The following is a 13,527-nucleotide window of genomic DNA, read 5'->3' as shown; positions in this document are numbered from 1 at the left end:
GTTGTATATGTTGAAGTCACTGCAGTGTTTGTATAGATTAAGTGACTTTTTGCTGACTTAGTTTTCTGCATTTGGAATTTCGATTCTGCTAAGAATTGCTGAATTGTGGTCCTCGTCTCTTGCAAAATACTATGGGAACTCTGTAGTTTACATTGCAATGTTTCATGGGCTTAAACAACAAAAGAGCATGCAATTTGCTATAGAAAACTTTTAGGACAATCTAATTAGCTAGAGAATTTATGTCATTTTCTCATTCCTTATTGCAGTTCTCAGCAGTGGCACTAACGGTGTAAATATCCCGCCAGATTCTGCAGCCACATCAGAATCACTGAGTAATGCGACACTGAAAAGTTCTGACTCTGAAGACAAGGTGAGTTGAAGAATTGGAAGCACACTCAAGGTGACAGACCTTAAAATAGTATTCTTTGAACAGTGCAGTTTCATCAGTGATAGCCCCCTTATCTATACATATTATGGTAGTACACTTTAGGTGTAGTAGTATATTTTATACTGTCCGAATAGTATGCTATATTTATCTTTACTAACCGAAGAACTGTAACAAAGATTTACTGAATCCACAGTTTAGGATGGTTTTTCCACACCTACCTTCCTTCACAAAATATAAAAAAATTGCTCAGTTCTGCTTCTACTTGTCATTGATTCCTTTTAATCCTTCTAACTTTTTCTAGTCTTGCTGTAAAATCTTACTGCTGCTTGAGTGATGCCATTCCTACCATAGATGTCGAATTCCTGTAATTCGGACATCTTGGTTCAGTGGACTGATAGTCAGAATACTGCTTTTTCATCTTATCAGATTGCATGAAGAAATACAGCTTCCTCCTGCAGATTCATCTCTTGCTCTGTGTGCCGGGAGTCAGGAGAGTAGGGATTTGTCTTCAGTGAGGCGGGGGGAAAAGCTATCTCTTCCTCCAGTGGCTGTCACCAGGTCTGACTGGTGGTCCTGTCAGGCCAGAGACTAGGAAGCATTTACTGAATTCCTGTTCCCATCTGAAATACAGCCATGGCAGCTGCAGCGAAAGATTATAGAGCTACTAATGGAAAGTGGGCTGCAGAGGTGCAGGATAGAAGGTGGTCCTTAGCAGGACAAAAGGTTCAGGAACCTTGAGGTCCTGTGCAACAGTGATGAATAAGCTGAACATGAATGAGTAGTGCATCCTTTTATTGATTAAGAGAACATACTGGGCTGCTTTACTAAGACTGCAGCCATTAGATTCAGAAAAGTTATTGTTCGCCTTTACTTGCCACTGGTGGGTGGCGTCAGGAGTATTGTGTATAGTTTGGGGCTTGCCAATACATGAAAGACACTCAAATCACCAAGGTGACTAGTGGCTGGAGCACCTGATGTCTGATGAAAGAGTGAAAAAGCTGAGAATGTTTTGCTTGGACTAGGGGAGGGGAATTGAATTGTTCTCTTCAACTATCTAGTGGTGGGCTGTAGCAATATAGAATGAAACTTGGAAGTGCCTACCAAACAGATGAGAGGCTGCAAGTGTGGGGAGGAGCGATTCTAGTTGGGTATTAGGACAGAACTATCATATTTAGTGCAGTCAAATGTTGAACCAGGCTAGCAAACTGTAAAACTGCCATTCTTGGATTTTTTGAGACTTGACTGTACAAGGTCTCATGTAGCCTAGCATAATTTTGAAGTTGATGTTGCTTTGAGCATGATTTGGACCAAATGATCGTTAGAGATCCCCTTGAACCTTAACTGTTCTGTGATTATTTTTTTTTAAATTTTTTTGAGATGTTTTAAACAACTGTGGAATTTTTTTTAAATGCAAAATTTGCCTTGTAGCTCCAGAGATGTTATCGGCTTGCCATTGTAAATGACTGTGTGACTCACCATGTCATAACATGTGTGTTTTATTTAAAGAAACTCAATTACCTAGGCTAAAGTTTTCAATTCCTTTTCTTTAGGCAGGAGAATGTCAGAAAAAAGAGTCCAACAGTACTTCAGATGACGACAGCTGTGAGAAGGCAGAACTAAACGCACAGCAAGCATTTGTATTTGGGCAAAACTTAAGAGATAGAGTTAAGGTAAACACATGTTTGTTATCTTGACTAAGAGTTGATGTATTTAAATGAGGATAAGAAGCAGTGGAACAGATCATTCGTTGGCATGAGCATTACACACTGTTTATGAAGTACTTTGAAGCCACTATATAACAGGGTTAAAACCTCCATGTATATATGCAAAAATAGAAGCTGTGAACACAGGTCAATTACTGTTTAGTAAAAAGGTCTTCCAGATATTTAATAAATTAATACTGTTTAGTAGCATAAGAAGCTTTTTCAAAAATAAACATATCTGCTGCAGTCATAGGTAGCATCTAAACCTCGGTGTGACATGTTTTCTCTTACATTTTGGGTCAGAATTAAGTTAAAATGTGTTCCTAAGATGCTCCCATGCAACCAAGACTTCACAGAAAAGGTGAGAAAAGAAAAATGGGGTAGCCTGGGTTCAAACCTGTGCATGGAGTAATTGACTGGATTGTTAGTACCTCCTGTTGAAGACAGGTTTGTGCAGGTTTCCTAGCATAACAAAAGAAAGTATAATACTGGGATATAGGCTTATATTGTTTTATTGTAGAAAGTGTTTGTGGATGGAACTTTGTCTTGAGAAAGAATGAGCTGAAAATTTTGTGGTCAGTAGTTAAAACTGTCAATACATACTTGTTCTTTTTATAGCTAGGAGATGAAAGTGATGAAACTGCCGATGTACAGAACGTTGGCCTTCCTACATCAGATGTACCTTCTGCAACAAATTATTTTCTACAGTACATCAGTTCCAGGTGAGACTACAGGGAAACCTATAGGACAGTTTTCCTTATTCTGTGTTCAAAATTATTTGTGATTCTGCTCTTTATTGGATGCAGGGCTTATACTGGGTCAGTGGGAACCCAGGCTTCTGAAGAATGAGGTGGCAAACTTCAGATCTGGGGGAATCCTCAATCATCTGGTCAAGGGAGATGCATTTGACACCATTTACTTGACCACGTCCTCACCAAAGCCTCTTCAGAAAACTAACAAGCATAAGATGAGAGAAGTCTTCTCATGAATGATTAGAAAGAAACAGTGATGGGATAAATTGGAGCTACCAGTAGAGTCCTGTAGAGATCTGTGCTGTATTTGTGGTGTTCAGTGTTTCATATATGATAAGGGTAAAGGGAAGAATAGTTTAAAAAAAAAAAAAAGGTTGTTTGTTCATGATAATAAGCTTTTCAGAGCAATATAGAGGGCCTGTATGAATAAGCAGGAACCTAACTGTGGGAGGTCTTTGAGAGAATTTCTGATTAGGCGATAGCATCAGAAGAAATTATTTGATGTAGGTATATGTAAAGTGAGGCAGCCAGGAGAAAACTGCTAATTCTATATATATACAGTGATGAACTTTGACAGTCTTCACTTAAGGCTAAGATGTTGAAATGGCTCTGTGAAAATGTTAGCTCAGTAGTGCTCAAAAAAAATCAAGTAGTGTTACAGAAAGATTAGAAAACAGAAGAGAATTTCTTAATACACAGAGCTGTGAATTCAAGTAATAACTGGAAAAGCATGGGGGGGGAAAATCCTGCTGAGAGCAAGAGTGGAGCGACATCTCTGCTCCTGGAAGAATCTGAACTGCAGATCTTTTGAGGCCATGAAATAATTGTAAGAAAAGCACCAATGTGTGCTTGCCTTGTCCTTATATTCTGCATTTTTAAGACCTTGTTGTTCACCATGAAGTAGGCACTCGGCAGTTTTGCAGTCTTAATCCCTTTTGACATTGAGCTTTTCAGATGATGCATTGGAGAGGTAGAGAACACCACAGAGTGACTCTGTGAATGCCAGGTCAATGCCTTTCCAGAGACACTGTCAGATTTTTTTAATCCTATTGACAGACAATAACTTCTAATATGTGGGCTTCAAATAATGGAATATTAGTTTGTATATTTCAACTTGTATGACATCTATTGCCATATTTTGATTGAGTCTTCACTTTGGGAGGATTTATTCATGGTAGGTCAATTGCCAGAAACTTAGTTTTGGGCTTGCCTTTAAAAAAAAAAAAAGGCATCTAAGTGGAGTTGGCTCTGTTTTTTTTAGCTGAGATGGCAAGACATTATGGCCATCAACTTGTAAAAGGAAAATTCCTCCCATTGTGTAACATGCTGCTAGTCCTTTAAAAACTGTAAGTGTGCTAGGTCACATGGCAGATACTGGTAGATCATACTGAGTTCCCAGCTGGCATTTGGAGCGCAGAACTGTGGTATTTAATTCCTGTAGTAGCCAAAATTCCTCCCCCTGAGGACTTCCTCTCTTCTTTGAATCTCCTTATTCAGAAGTAGCAACTCTACATGCATGATTTAAAGGTTTGTTTAGTTCTGCTTGAATCATGTAGTGACATGTGCCTCTATTTTCCAAACTTAGTGAAATGCACATAGGCTTGATGTCAAGTGGTCTACATTCTACATGTTCACTTAGTAAGCATCTTGATGTCTTAAAGAGGCATGCCTGAAGGGAGGGCAGATGAACAATGACTTCTTAAGTTTTTGAGTCTGTAAAATAGTAAAACTATTGTCCTTCCTAAATGAGATTTTAAAATCTGTTAATAAAAACGCCATATGGGAGGAGGATGCTTATTCTATAAGGGAGGGTTGAGATTTGATTGTGAAACTTTTTGGGGAGGCTGTAGCATTGCAGTTAGTCTAATAAAAGGCATTCATTACTTATCCCTGTTACCTTTGCTTCAGTTATGATATTGCAAGTGGTTTTGTTTCAGTTCTTTCCCTTTCTGAGAGAATTGACCTAAAAACATGTAATAGTTCAAGTTTGTGCATATAGAACACTGTTTAAAAAAAAAAGTATGTTATATGATTAAACAGGAAGCCCTCACTTAGCATTCAGCATTGCTTAATATGTAATTAGATATCTAAAGGGAAGAATCTTACAGTGACAAAATAATTTGCCATGATTCTGAGAGAATTCTCATTCTGTAAAACCAGTATGTACTCTCATACTACTAAGTTGAATTAATTTTTGCTTATGTTTGCGTCAACCAGTGCTTAATTTTTAAAGCCAGTGACAACTGCTCACTTTTTGAGGAATTTTATCAGTAGAAGACAAACAGATATTTTTCTGACTTAATAAAACCTGTTTTGTTTGGGTTTTGTGTTTTTGTTTGTTTGGTTTTTTTTTTCCAGTGTAGAGAACTCTACAAACAGTGCAGATGCATCTAGCAACAAGTTTGTTTTTGGACAGAACATGAGTGAGCGAGTCCTAGTGAGTATCCACTGTGTATGAAATGTTGTAATTTTGTGAGTAGTTTGCATTATGGATTCTCGCTCAGGAATTTTGAGAACCTTCAATTATACTTGTCACTGGAGCACAGTTTTCTTTCAGTGGTTTCCCTTGTAGGTAACTTATTTTGAGTGCAGTGTGGGGGTTTCATTATGAGCTATTGTCTGCAACAGCAGTGTTGTCCAGGATTTCCCTGCCAAGCTCTACCAGTGTAAGGAGATTCGAGTGCCTTCTCTGTAGTGCACGTGGTTCCTAAGTCCAAGCACTTTATGGCACAGCTTGCTTCTTTAAATGGCTTCTTCGATATAAGTATTTGAGGGTATTTTATGTTTGCTGTCCTCCAAATTGAGAAGAGTTCAGTTGCATGACTCCCCCAGTGATGGGATTTCAAGTCCGGCAGTAAGGCAGCTGCCTCAGTACTGAGGTATGATTCAGGAAATTCTCTTTATTGTGTACTGACCTACAGTATAAATTCTAGTGCCCCACTGTTTCCTACTGGTGTTTTTATTGCTATGCTGGTACAAAAGGGAAACATTTAATACTGTGCATTCATACCTGTCTTAACTGCTGAGCAGGGAGTTCAGTCAAGTATGCCTTGAGTTGAACTGTAGCTGAAACTGGTTTGCTTTGATGAGCATAACTTCAGAATAAGAGTTGAAATTTGGTTTCAGTTCAGGGGAAAATAATTTGAAATAGTTTTCAGGTCACACTCCATTCAATTCCTTGGCTGGGGTAGTAGGATGGCTTTTACTGTGAAAGCATGTCATCCCTGGGATTCTTCTTTTGCTGTATGGTTTATAAACACTGGGCCTTCCCTCAGTAACTGATCACTAGTCTTGTTCTGCAAAACTAGTGTATACTTTCTCTCTTCTCTTTACCTCCTCTTCTTTTTGCAATAGAGTCCACCAAAATCAAATGAAGGTAGTACAGAGAGTAATAAGGAGAATGCTGCTACAGAGTCTGGGTCTGAATCGTCTTCTCAGGAAGCCACGCCAGAGAAAGGTGAAAAACAAAATATTATTTTAGGAATGGTAGTTAATTCTTGTTTAAATGATTGCCTTTTTCAATATCCTGTTACTTTATAAAAACAGCATTTTTATGTTGCCTTTACTGTCTACTGTAACCAAAGATGCAGGTTAGGGGTGGGAGGTGACATGGTGGATGCTATAGATTCTCTTGTCCTTTTCTCTGTAATGTTAAACACTTACAGGCTACACTGTCTTTTTCATGGTTGTTCCTGTGGTATTGGGAGTATCTTCAGCAGAATGAAAGTAGAGGGAATTAACAGAGCAGGTACTTGGATGTACAGAGTGTAGAAGAAATGTAGCAGACTGTTTTTTAAGAATTCTATTATACTTCCAGTGACTGAATGTCTGAGTAAAATGTTTATTGTATTGAGTGGGCACACCAAATGCGTTGCTTGAACCAAGAACTGTTTGCTGGGTTCTAGACTTCTATGACTCTTCAGATTGGCAAGATTTTCTGGAAATTTTGGAAGCTATGGGCTTTCTCCAGCAAACTGCTTGCAAGCCAAAATAAAAGCAGAAAATGAATCACACTGTACATCTGTAAGCACAACTGTGTAGCTGGTAGCAGTATTGATACCGCTGGAGCACCTACAGTTATGTAGGCGTCCATGTGTTAGCAAAGGTTTTGAAATACTGTATGTGGGGAGAAAATCTTTCAATAGCTTACCTCTTCTGTCCCTTGTGTCATCTTTTGCTTTTAAGACTTGTTTTAAAAGCAAAAGATAAGCTTTAACTTCTGCTTTAAATTTCAATCCTATTTCTAATGTTCTATTAACATCTGTGTTCTGTACTTTTATTTCTTCAAATTCTGGTATACTTGTGCGAGACCTTTATAAATCTTACAAAATTATATGCTAATCATTCTCAAACTTTCAAAATGTTGTTCAGCTAATAATATTTCAGAATCACTGGCGGAGTCTGCAGCAGCCTATACTAAAGCAACAGCAAGGAAATGTCTATTAGCGAAAGTAGAAGTGATTACTGGGGAGGAAGCTGAAAGTAATGTGTTACAGGTAAGAAACGGGTGAAGTAGAGGAGCTTTGAGTTTAAGGGGATTCATACGGAGGTCCAGTGAATGCACACCACCTGATGCCCTACAGCTCAGCCATCCTCTGTATCTCTAATGTATTTTCTTGTGTTAAAATGCAAACTTTGGACACTTATTATCAGATCCTTACTTTGTTGTTTCTTAATTTCCTCTTTCTGAATAAATTTTAGCGTTTGGGCCATCCAGACAATCCTTAAGCATACTTTCCTGAATCCATCACACAAAAGCTCCTATCTCCAAAACAACTATTTGAAGAAAATTTAAATGAACTAAATATTTTTAAGTTCTTTAATTATTGTACTGCTGAAGATTTTTTTTTTTAAAACTCCGAATAGACTATTATGCCAGTAGTCTGGTTTCTTGCGTAGCAGAAACCATAAAACAGTACTCAGGAATTTGTCTTGAGGTACTTAACTGCATTAGTGACATTTTAGAAGGACATTTGGTCATGACTTAGACTCCTGATTCAATTGTGATTTATTTAACATTGTAGTTATTCATTAACTTAAATATACTTACTAACTTCAGTATGTTCTTAATAAAAACATGCAGGATTTTCATGTAAAACTAAGTGGTATCTATTTTTTTCCCTCCTCTCTTTATCCTCCAATTATAGTTTTTTCTTGATCTTTTAAGTTACTCAGCACTTGAACAGCATTATTTTTTAAGGATAGCTCTTTGTTCTTACAGACATGCTGGTCTATTCTGACACCAAACAGATGCATGGTGTCAGTAACTAATGCATATCAGTTACACTTGTATTATCCTACAAAATAATCATCTGTAACGTTTGTCGTCTTGCACTTGTTTTTGCCAGACATGAATGGTCTTGAAGTAATTGTTGTGGTACTTCTCTGTTTCTGTATAATTCAGAAACTCCTGGATGCTTCATGTAACTGAACAAGACACTGAAGAAATGAGAGTTGTGTTTCACTTTGGAAAACCACAACTTTTAGCAGTTGTATACTTAATAGAGGACTGATTTGCATGAATATGTTGTAACTTAAGATCTCTCGCCTAATTTATGTTCTTTTTTTCCAGTGAAATTTAATGCACTGGAATCCTGTATGGGACTTGTATGACAGAACTATGTTAATGTTGCAGAAATGAAGTCTACAGAGCTAGGTGTTCTATGGTGGAGGAAATGAGAGAAACAGAGGGAACAAAAATGGAAATATATTCTCCACCTAGTGCATGCATATATGTGGGGAACTTGAGGGGTGACAATTTGAAGTATGAAACCTCAGCAGTGACAATGAAGATGGATTAGAGGGGGGGATATAAAGTAGAGATGTTTGGCAGAGCAAGAAAAAGGGAGCTTTTATGGGAAGCAGGAACAGTGCTACCATTAGAAAGTACAAAAGGTGTACTTTTTCAAACTGATGAACCAGGAAGGCAGGAAAAATACCTTTTGTTTATTCATGACTTTGTGTGGGTCAGGCTTTATGAATTGATAATGAGCTAACATGTTTGTTCATCCTTTCTTCCTTAATACAGGAAGAATTTTGCTTTGCTTTCATTGTGCTGGGTCTTCCCAGCAACAAATACCACATTCCATGGTGCAAAGTGCACCTAAGACTTTTAAAAGAATTGACTGTTTTAAGATGATAGATGTCTCTTACCCAGTCTCTTATCACAATAAGTTTCCTCTGTGGAAGTTTGTACCTTATCTGAAAATTGTTATTGTTGTTTGATCTTGAACACAGGTATTCTTTAAGAACATATAGCTTCTGTTAATAAACCTTATGACAGCATATTTTGAGGAATTTAGTGCAAAAGAGAGGATGACTACTTTGGTTTCCACAGCTATGAACAGTTTAAAATTCCAATATGAAATCTGAATATTTTTTTAACCAGCTGTAGGTAACTGAATGTGAAATATATTATTACTTCAATCAACCACTATGCTATAGAGATATTTTCTGTTACAGATTCAGTGCAAGCTGTTTGTGTTTGATAAAAACTCTCAGTCTTGGGTGGAAAGAGGTCGAGGACTTCTGAGACTCAATGATATGGCCTCAACAGATGATGGAACATTACAGTCTCGGCTGGGTAAGAGGAACCAGGGGAAATGAGGTACTGGATGACAGTCAGTGCTATTTTCGTAGGATGCTTCCATGACACACAGCAGCATCTGCTTTAGGTTATGTCTTAGCTACAGCAACTCGGAAGCAGTTTAGACCTTTTCTCTTGCTTCAATTTATGACCATTTTCTCCAAAGAGAGTATCTTTTCATATCCTCCTATTGTAGCAAATGTTCCAGTTACTTTTTTTCCTCCATAAAAGCAAACTGTATTTATTAGCAACTAGAATATTTGACTAGAAATTTGTGGTGATGTTCTTCAGATCTGGGATCTTTGCTCTTTGGGACAGGGTGCTTGTGGCAGTGGAAGTCTGTTTGAATAGTGCACAGTTGTTCAGACTGGCAGGAATGTCCGTTAGTCTGAGATTATCAGCTTGGATCCACCCACTGAACTTTGATGTATTAAGACATAAGACTTTGCACTAAGTATCTTTAGATATAACTGATAATCTTTAATAGCCTACATTCTTCTGGTAAAACAGGAATCTTGTCACAACTGTTAAAGGGCTTTCCCTTGATACTCTTCGTAAAGAGACTTAAACATTCACACAATAAAAAGCCATCTTTGCTGTTTTGAGCTTCCTGTTGTGTCTTTTTCCACCTAACTAATCTTGTATGTTGGCTTTAGTGATGAGGACTCAGGGGAGTCTCAGGTTAATCTTAAATACCAAGCTCTGGGCCCAGATGCAGATTGATAAAGCCAGTGAGAAGAGTATCCGGATCACCGCCATGGATACAGAGGACCAGGGCGTTAAAGTTTTTCTTATATCAGTGAGTACTGGTTTTTGTTTGCATCTTAACCTTCCTACTAAAATTGCTTGCTTAAATTGTAGTTGAGGTAACATTCCTATTCTTCTTTGCACACTAACTCCTTACCACTACCCCCACACCAAAGACAAGGGGCTTGGCAGTCTTTGCTTGTCTGAAAAGCCTTACTAGTTGTGAAGAAATGCCATGTAAAAGGCCACCCTAGGAAGCCAGATTGTCCAAAGCATTGGCCATGGAGTCATGGGATCTGTTCCATGCCTACTGAGACTATAACTGTAGTGTAAGATTAATGCAAATAATTTTTTGCTATCAAGGGAAATAAGCATTTCGTAGATTGCTGTGTAATAGTTTAACCAAAATGAGGTCTACCAGAACTTGTAGCACAGGAAAGCTGTCATTGTCTATCTACAGTGTGGGTGGACGTATAGGTGCTCGCTGGAAGTGAAACACCAGATATCTGTCAAGAACATTGTGTTAGTAGTTAAGGATAACACATTTTAACTTTGATTTTCTTTTAATACAGAGTATTCCAAGCAGTAGCAGGACAGTGAAAGTGATTTCTGTGCTTGGTAAACAGGGAAACAGCAATCCCAATTAGAATTACTAAAACACTTGGGAGATCATGATACAGTCAGCAAGAAAGAAAGGTCATTCCCTAATGTCTGCTAAGAGCACTTACAGATTTTGAGAGGTCTGAACACATTCTTTTGACTTACACTGATTCTACACAAGGAGTTGCTAAAGAATTAAGTGTTCTTATGGATCAGAAATTAAGAGAACAGCAACAAATAATCAGCTTCCCCTGTGACATTAGATTTGTAGGACTGGGGTCTGGAGTTCCAGAGTGGAACTTAATGATACCAAATATCCATTGATAAAGAAAGAGCAGTGAAATTAATGGATAACTTCTCAGCATTCCTCTAGATTTGAAAAGTTTGAGTTAATCTGTCATCATGTTATTCACTATTGATTTTAGTATTGATGAAGAGTACCTTGTATGGAACAATTTATTCACTGCAGCTCATTGCAGGGGAATTTTGCAGATACAGAGGTTACAGACGGGGAGGATGGAAACAATTTTTAATGAAAATTGGGATAGTTACCTTAAAGTTAACTTGGGGTAACAGTAGTAGTAGTTAATATGAGGACTTAATTGACATGGTGAAGACAGAGTTTCATAGTATTTGAAAGGAGTTCCCTTTTAAATAATATCCATTAAATACTTGGTTTGATAAGCCTAAAAATTGTTTCTTTTGAAGGCATGAAGTGGCCATTAACCTTTGTCCAGGAATATATGGTTTTTTACTCAGACACAAATGCTTCCCTCTGAAACAGCTGATCGGTATAAAAGAGTGTAAAGAAACCAAACAAACAAGAAAACCCCTGGAATAATCACCTGCCTGACTGCATGTCCATTCAGTTTTCTCATTATATCTTATGCTGAAACTTTGTCAGTGCATCATGAAAACAATTAAGTGACTTGATTACGATTAACTAATGTGTGAAGTTGAGTGATTGACAAACCTGGAAAAATCTGTGCAAGACAAACTTTTTAATTAAGGATCTTTTTAGCATAAGCTTTTGGGAGGTGTCAGGAAAGCTGTGTGACTGCTGGTTGAAGAAAATTATACAAAATCAGCTAGTACTCATTATGTTAGCCAGAGAAAGTTGGTGCTGGGTGGAGAGGAATATACCCTCATCATCAGAGTTTAGTATATCTAGCATCTTGCTATGTATACCACAACCTGTTCTGACCTAGTTTGAAAAACCCTGTATGAGAAAACTGAAAAGTAGATTGTGAAATTTGGCATGACTGGTATGTACTATGTAAGCAGTGTTTTTATTCTGTTGTAATTCCTTGCACCTTTTTCTTGTTTCTGAATATTAAAAAAATGTAGGCAAGCTCTAAAGATACAGGGCAGTTGTATGCTGCATTACACCATCGGATTTTGGCCTTGCGGAGTAGAGTGGAACAAGAGCAAGAAGTCAAGAATGTAGCACCTGAGCCAGAGGTAACGCAATCAAATGAGGAAGACAGTGATGATGATGTCATTGCACCTTCAGGATCAGTTGGAAGTGGTAAGCAAGAAAGACAACAGTTTCCTGTTTTCCATTTGTTTTTCTTTAAGGCATACTGTCTTCTCTGTAATTGTATATTATACATGTACTTTTGGCCTGTTACTTCTCACAGGTGTTTGTGGAATAAGACTCATTGCACAAATGGCCTTTTTGAATGCAACTGTTTCTTGTTGCTTCTCCAAACTGGTAAAAAGGCCCCTGTGCTGCTTCCATCTGAGTTACATGTCACAGTTTAGCAGAGGTTATCTGTGCTTCAGTTAGTTCTAGTTTTGTTTACAGGATTTTTAAGGGGTGGTTGTGAGTTTCATTTTTGCCTTCAATGTGGCTAAGGCTTGCACATAAAACCTGAGATTACTGTCTTGGACTACTTTCAGCCCGCAGGATCCAGACTGACCCTTGGGTAGAATGCTATTTGGAAAGCAGAAAGTTTACAAAGGGGCATGGAAAGAGTGTGATTAATTTCATTGTACATGAGGAGACCATAATTTAAGAAAAGCACTAGTCTTCAGTTTGAGGAAGGCTTCCTTCTGTACTCCTGATTTGGGAGTCATCTGTGCTTTGCGTTCCTATGGCTTAGAACATCCAACCTTTAACAGAGACCAGTCCTCTGTCCTGATTCACTGCAGGGGAAAAAAAGAAGGGAATTAATACGAACATAAGCAGTAGGTAGATTGAAGAGGCTGGAAACTGAGCTTTTAGGCTGTGGGATGCTACTGGGATCCCCAAACCAGCTCAGTCAAGAACATAAAATTCTGCAGTGGACAGAACTTACTCTGGAGAAGGAAGATGTAAGGGAGGGGAAGGGGGAACTCTACAGTGCTCATCTGTCATTGAAATCCTAAATCTGAGACTGCTGTAGGCTTCTCAGGTAGGGCTTCTTGTTGTAAGGCAAGAAACAAAAGATACTTCTTATGACAAAGAACTACTTTGTTTGTTTCAGGTCCTAATGATGAAGGTGACGGGCAGAATGTTGGCAGCACATAGCAGATGTGAGCCGATCTGCTTGCAAGGCTGCTATGAACACCATCTTGCAGGCATCTCTGGATACCCCAGGCCAGCTATTATTTCAGGCAGTGTTGAAGGCTCCAGGACTTCAGAACTGTGCATCCCTGTTCTGTTTGTTTGGTTTTTTGGTCTGGATCAGTAGATTCCACACAAAAAAAGCAGACTTTGAAACTACCTGAATGTGGTTTGGGACGTGAAAGCTCATCATATTGATGAGC

At 38.2% G+C, this 13,527-nt stretch overlaps 1 protein-coding gene across 4 annotated transcripts in view; it reads left to right on the top strand.

Moving 5' to 3' along the window:
* The window catches only part of RANBP3 (RAN binding protein 3), a 47,397-nt gene extending 33,870 nt beyond the window's left edge, over positions 1-13,527 (top strand). For 3 of the 4 annotated variants that reach the window (XM_010580635.1, XM_010580619.1, XM_010580610.1), the window contains 10 exons: positions 267-370; positions 1,939-2,058; positions 2,710-2,813; positions 5,202-5,280; positions 6,198-6,300; positions 7,215-7,339; positions 9,306-9,426; positions 10,086-10,228; positions 12,124-12,304; positions 13,245-13,527. In XM_010580635.1, coding sequence (XP_010578937.1) covers positions 267-370; positions 1,939-2,058; positions 2,710-2,813; positions 5,202-5,280; positions 6,198-6,300; positions 7,215-7,339; positions 9,306-9,426; positions 10,086-10,228; positions 12,124-12,304; positions 13,245-13,288 — 1,124 coding nt within the window. In that variant the 3' untranslated portion in view covers positions 13,289-13,527. The remainder of the gene's footprint in view (positions 1-266; positions 371-1,938; positions 2,059-2,709; positions 2,814-5,201; positions 5,281-6,197; positions 6,301-7,214; positions 7,340-9,305; positions 9,427-10,085; positions 10,229-12,123; positions 12,305-13,244) is intronic. The other variant, XM_010580628.1, reaches the window with a different exon arrangement.

Source organism: Haliaeetus leucocephalus, unplaced genomic scaffold (genome assembly GCF_000737465.1).
Source record: "Haliaeetus leucocephalus isolate CR32 unplaced genomic scaffold, Haliaeetus_leucocephalus-4.0 Scaffold76, whole genome shotgun sequence".
NCBI lineage: Eukaryota > Metazoa > Chordata > Aves > Accipitriformes > Accipitridae > Haliaeetus > Haliaeetus leucocephalus.
This window is presented reverse-complemented; position numbering and strand designations above follow the sequence as displayed.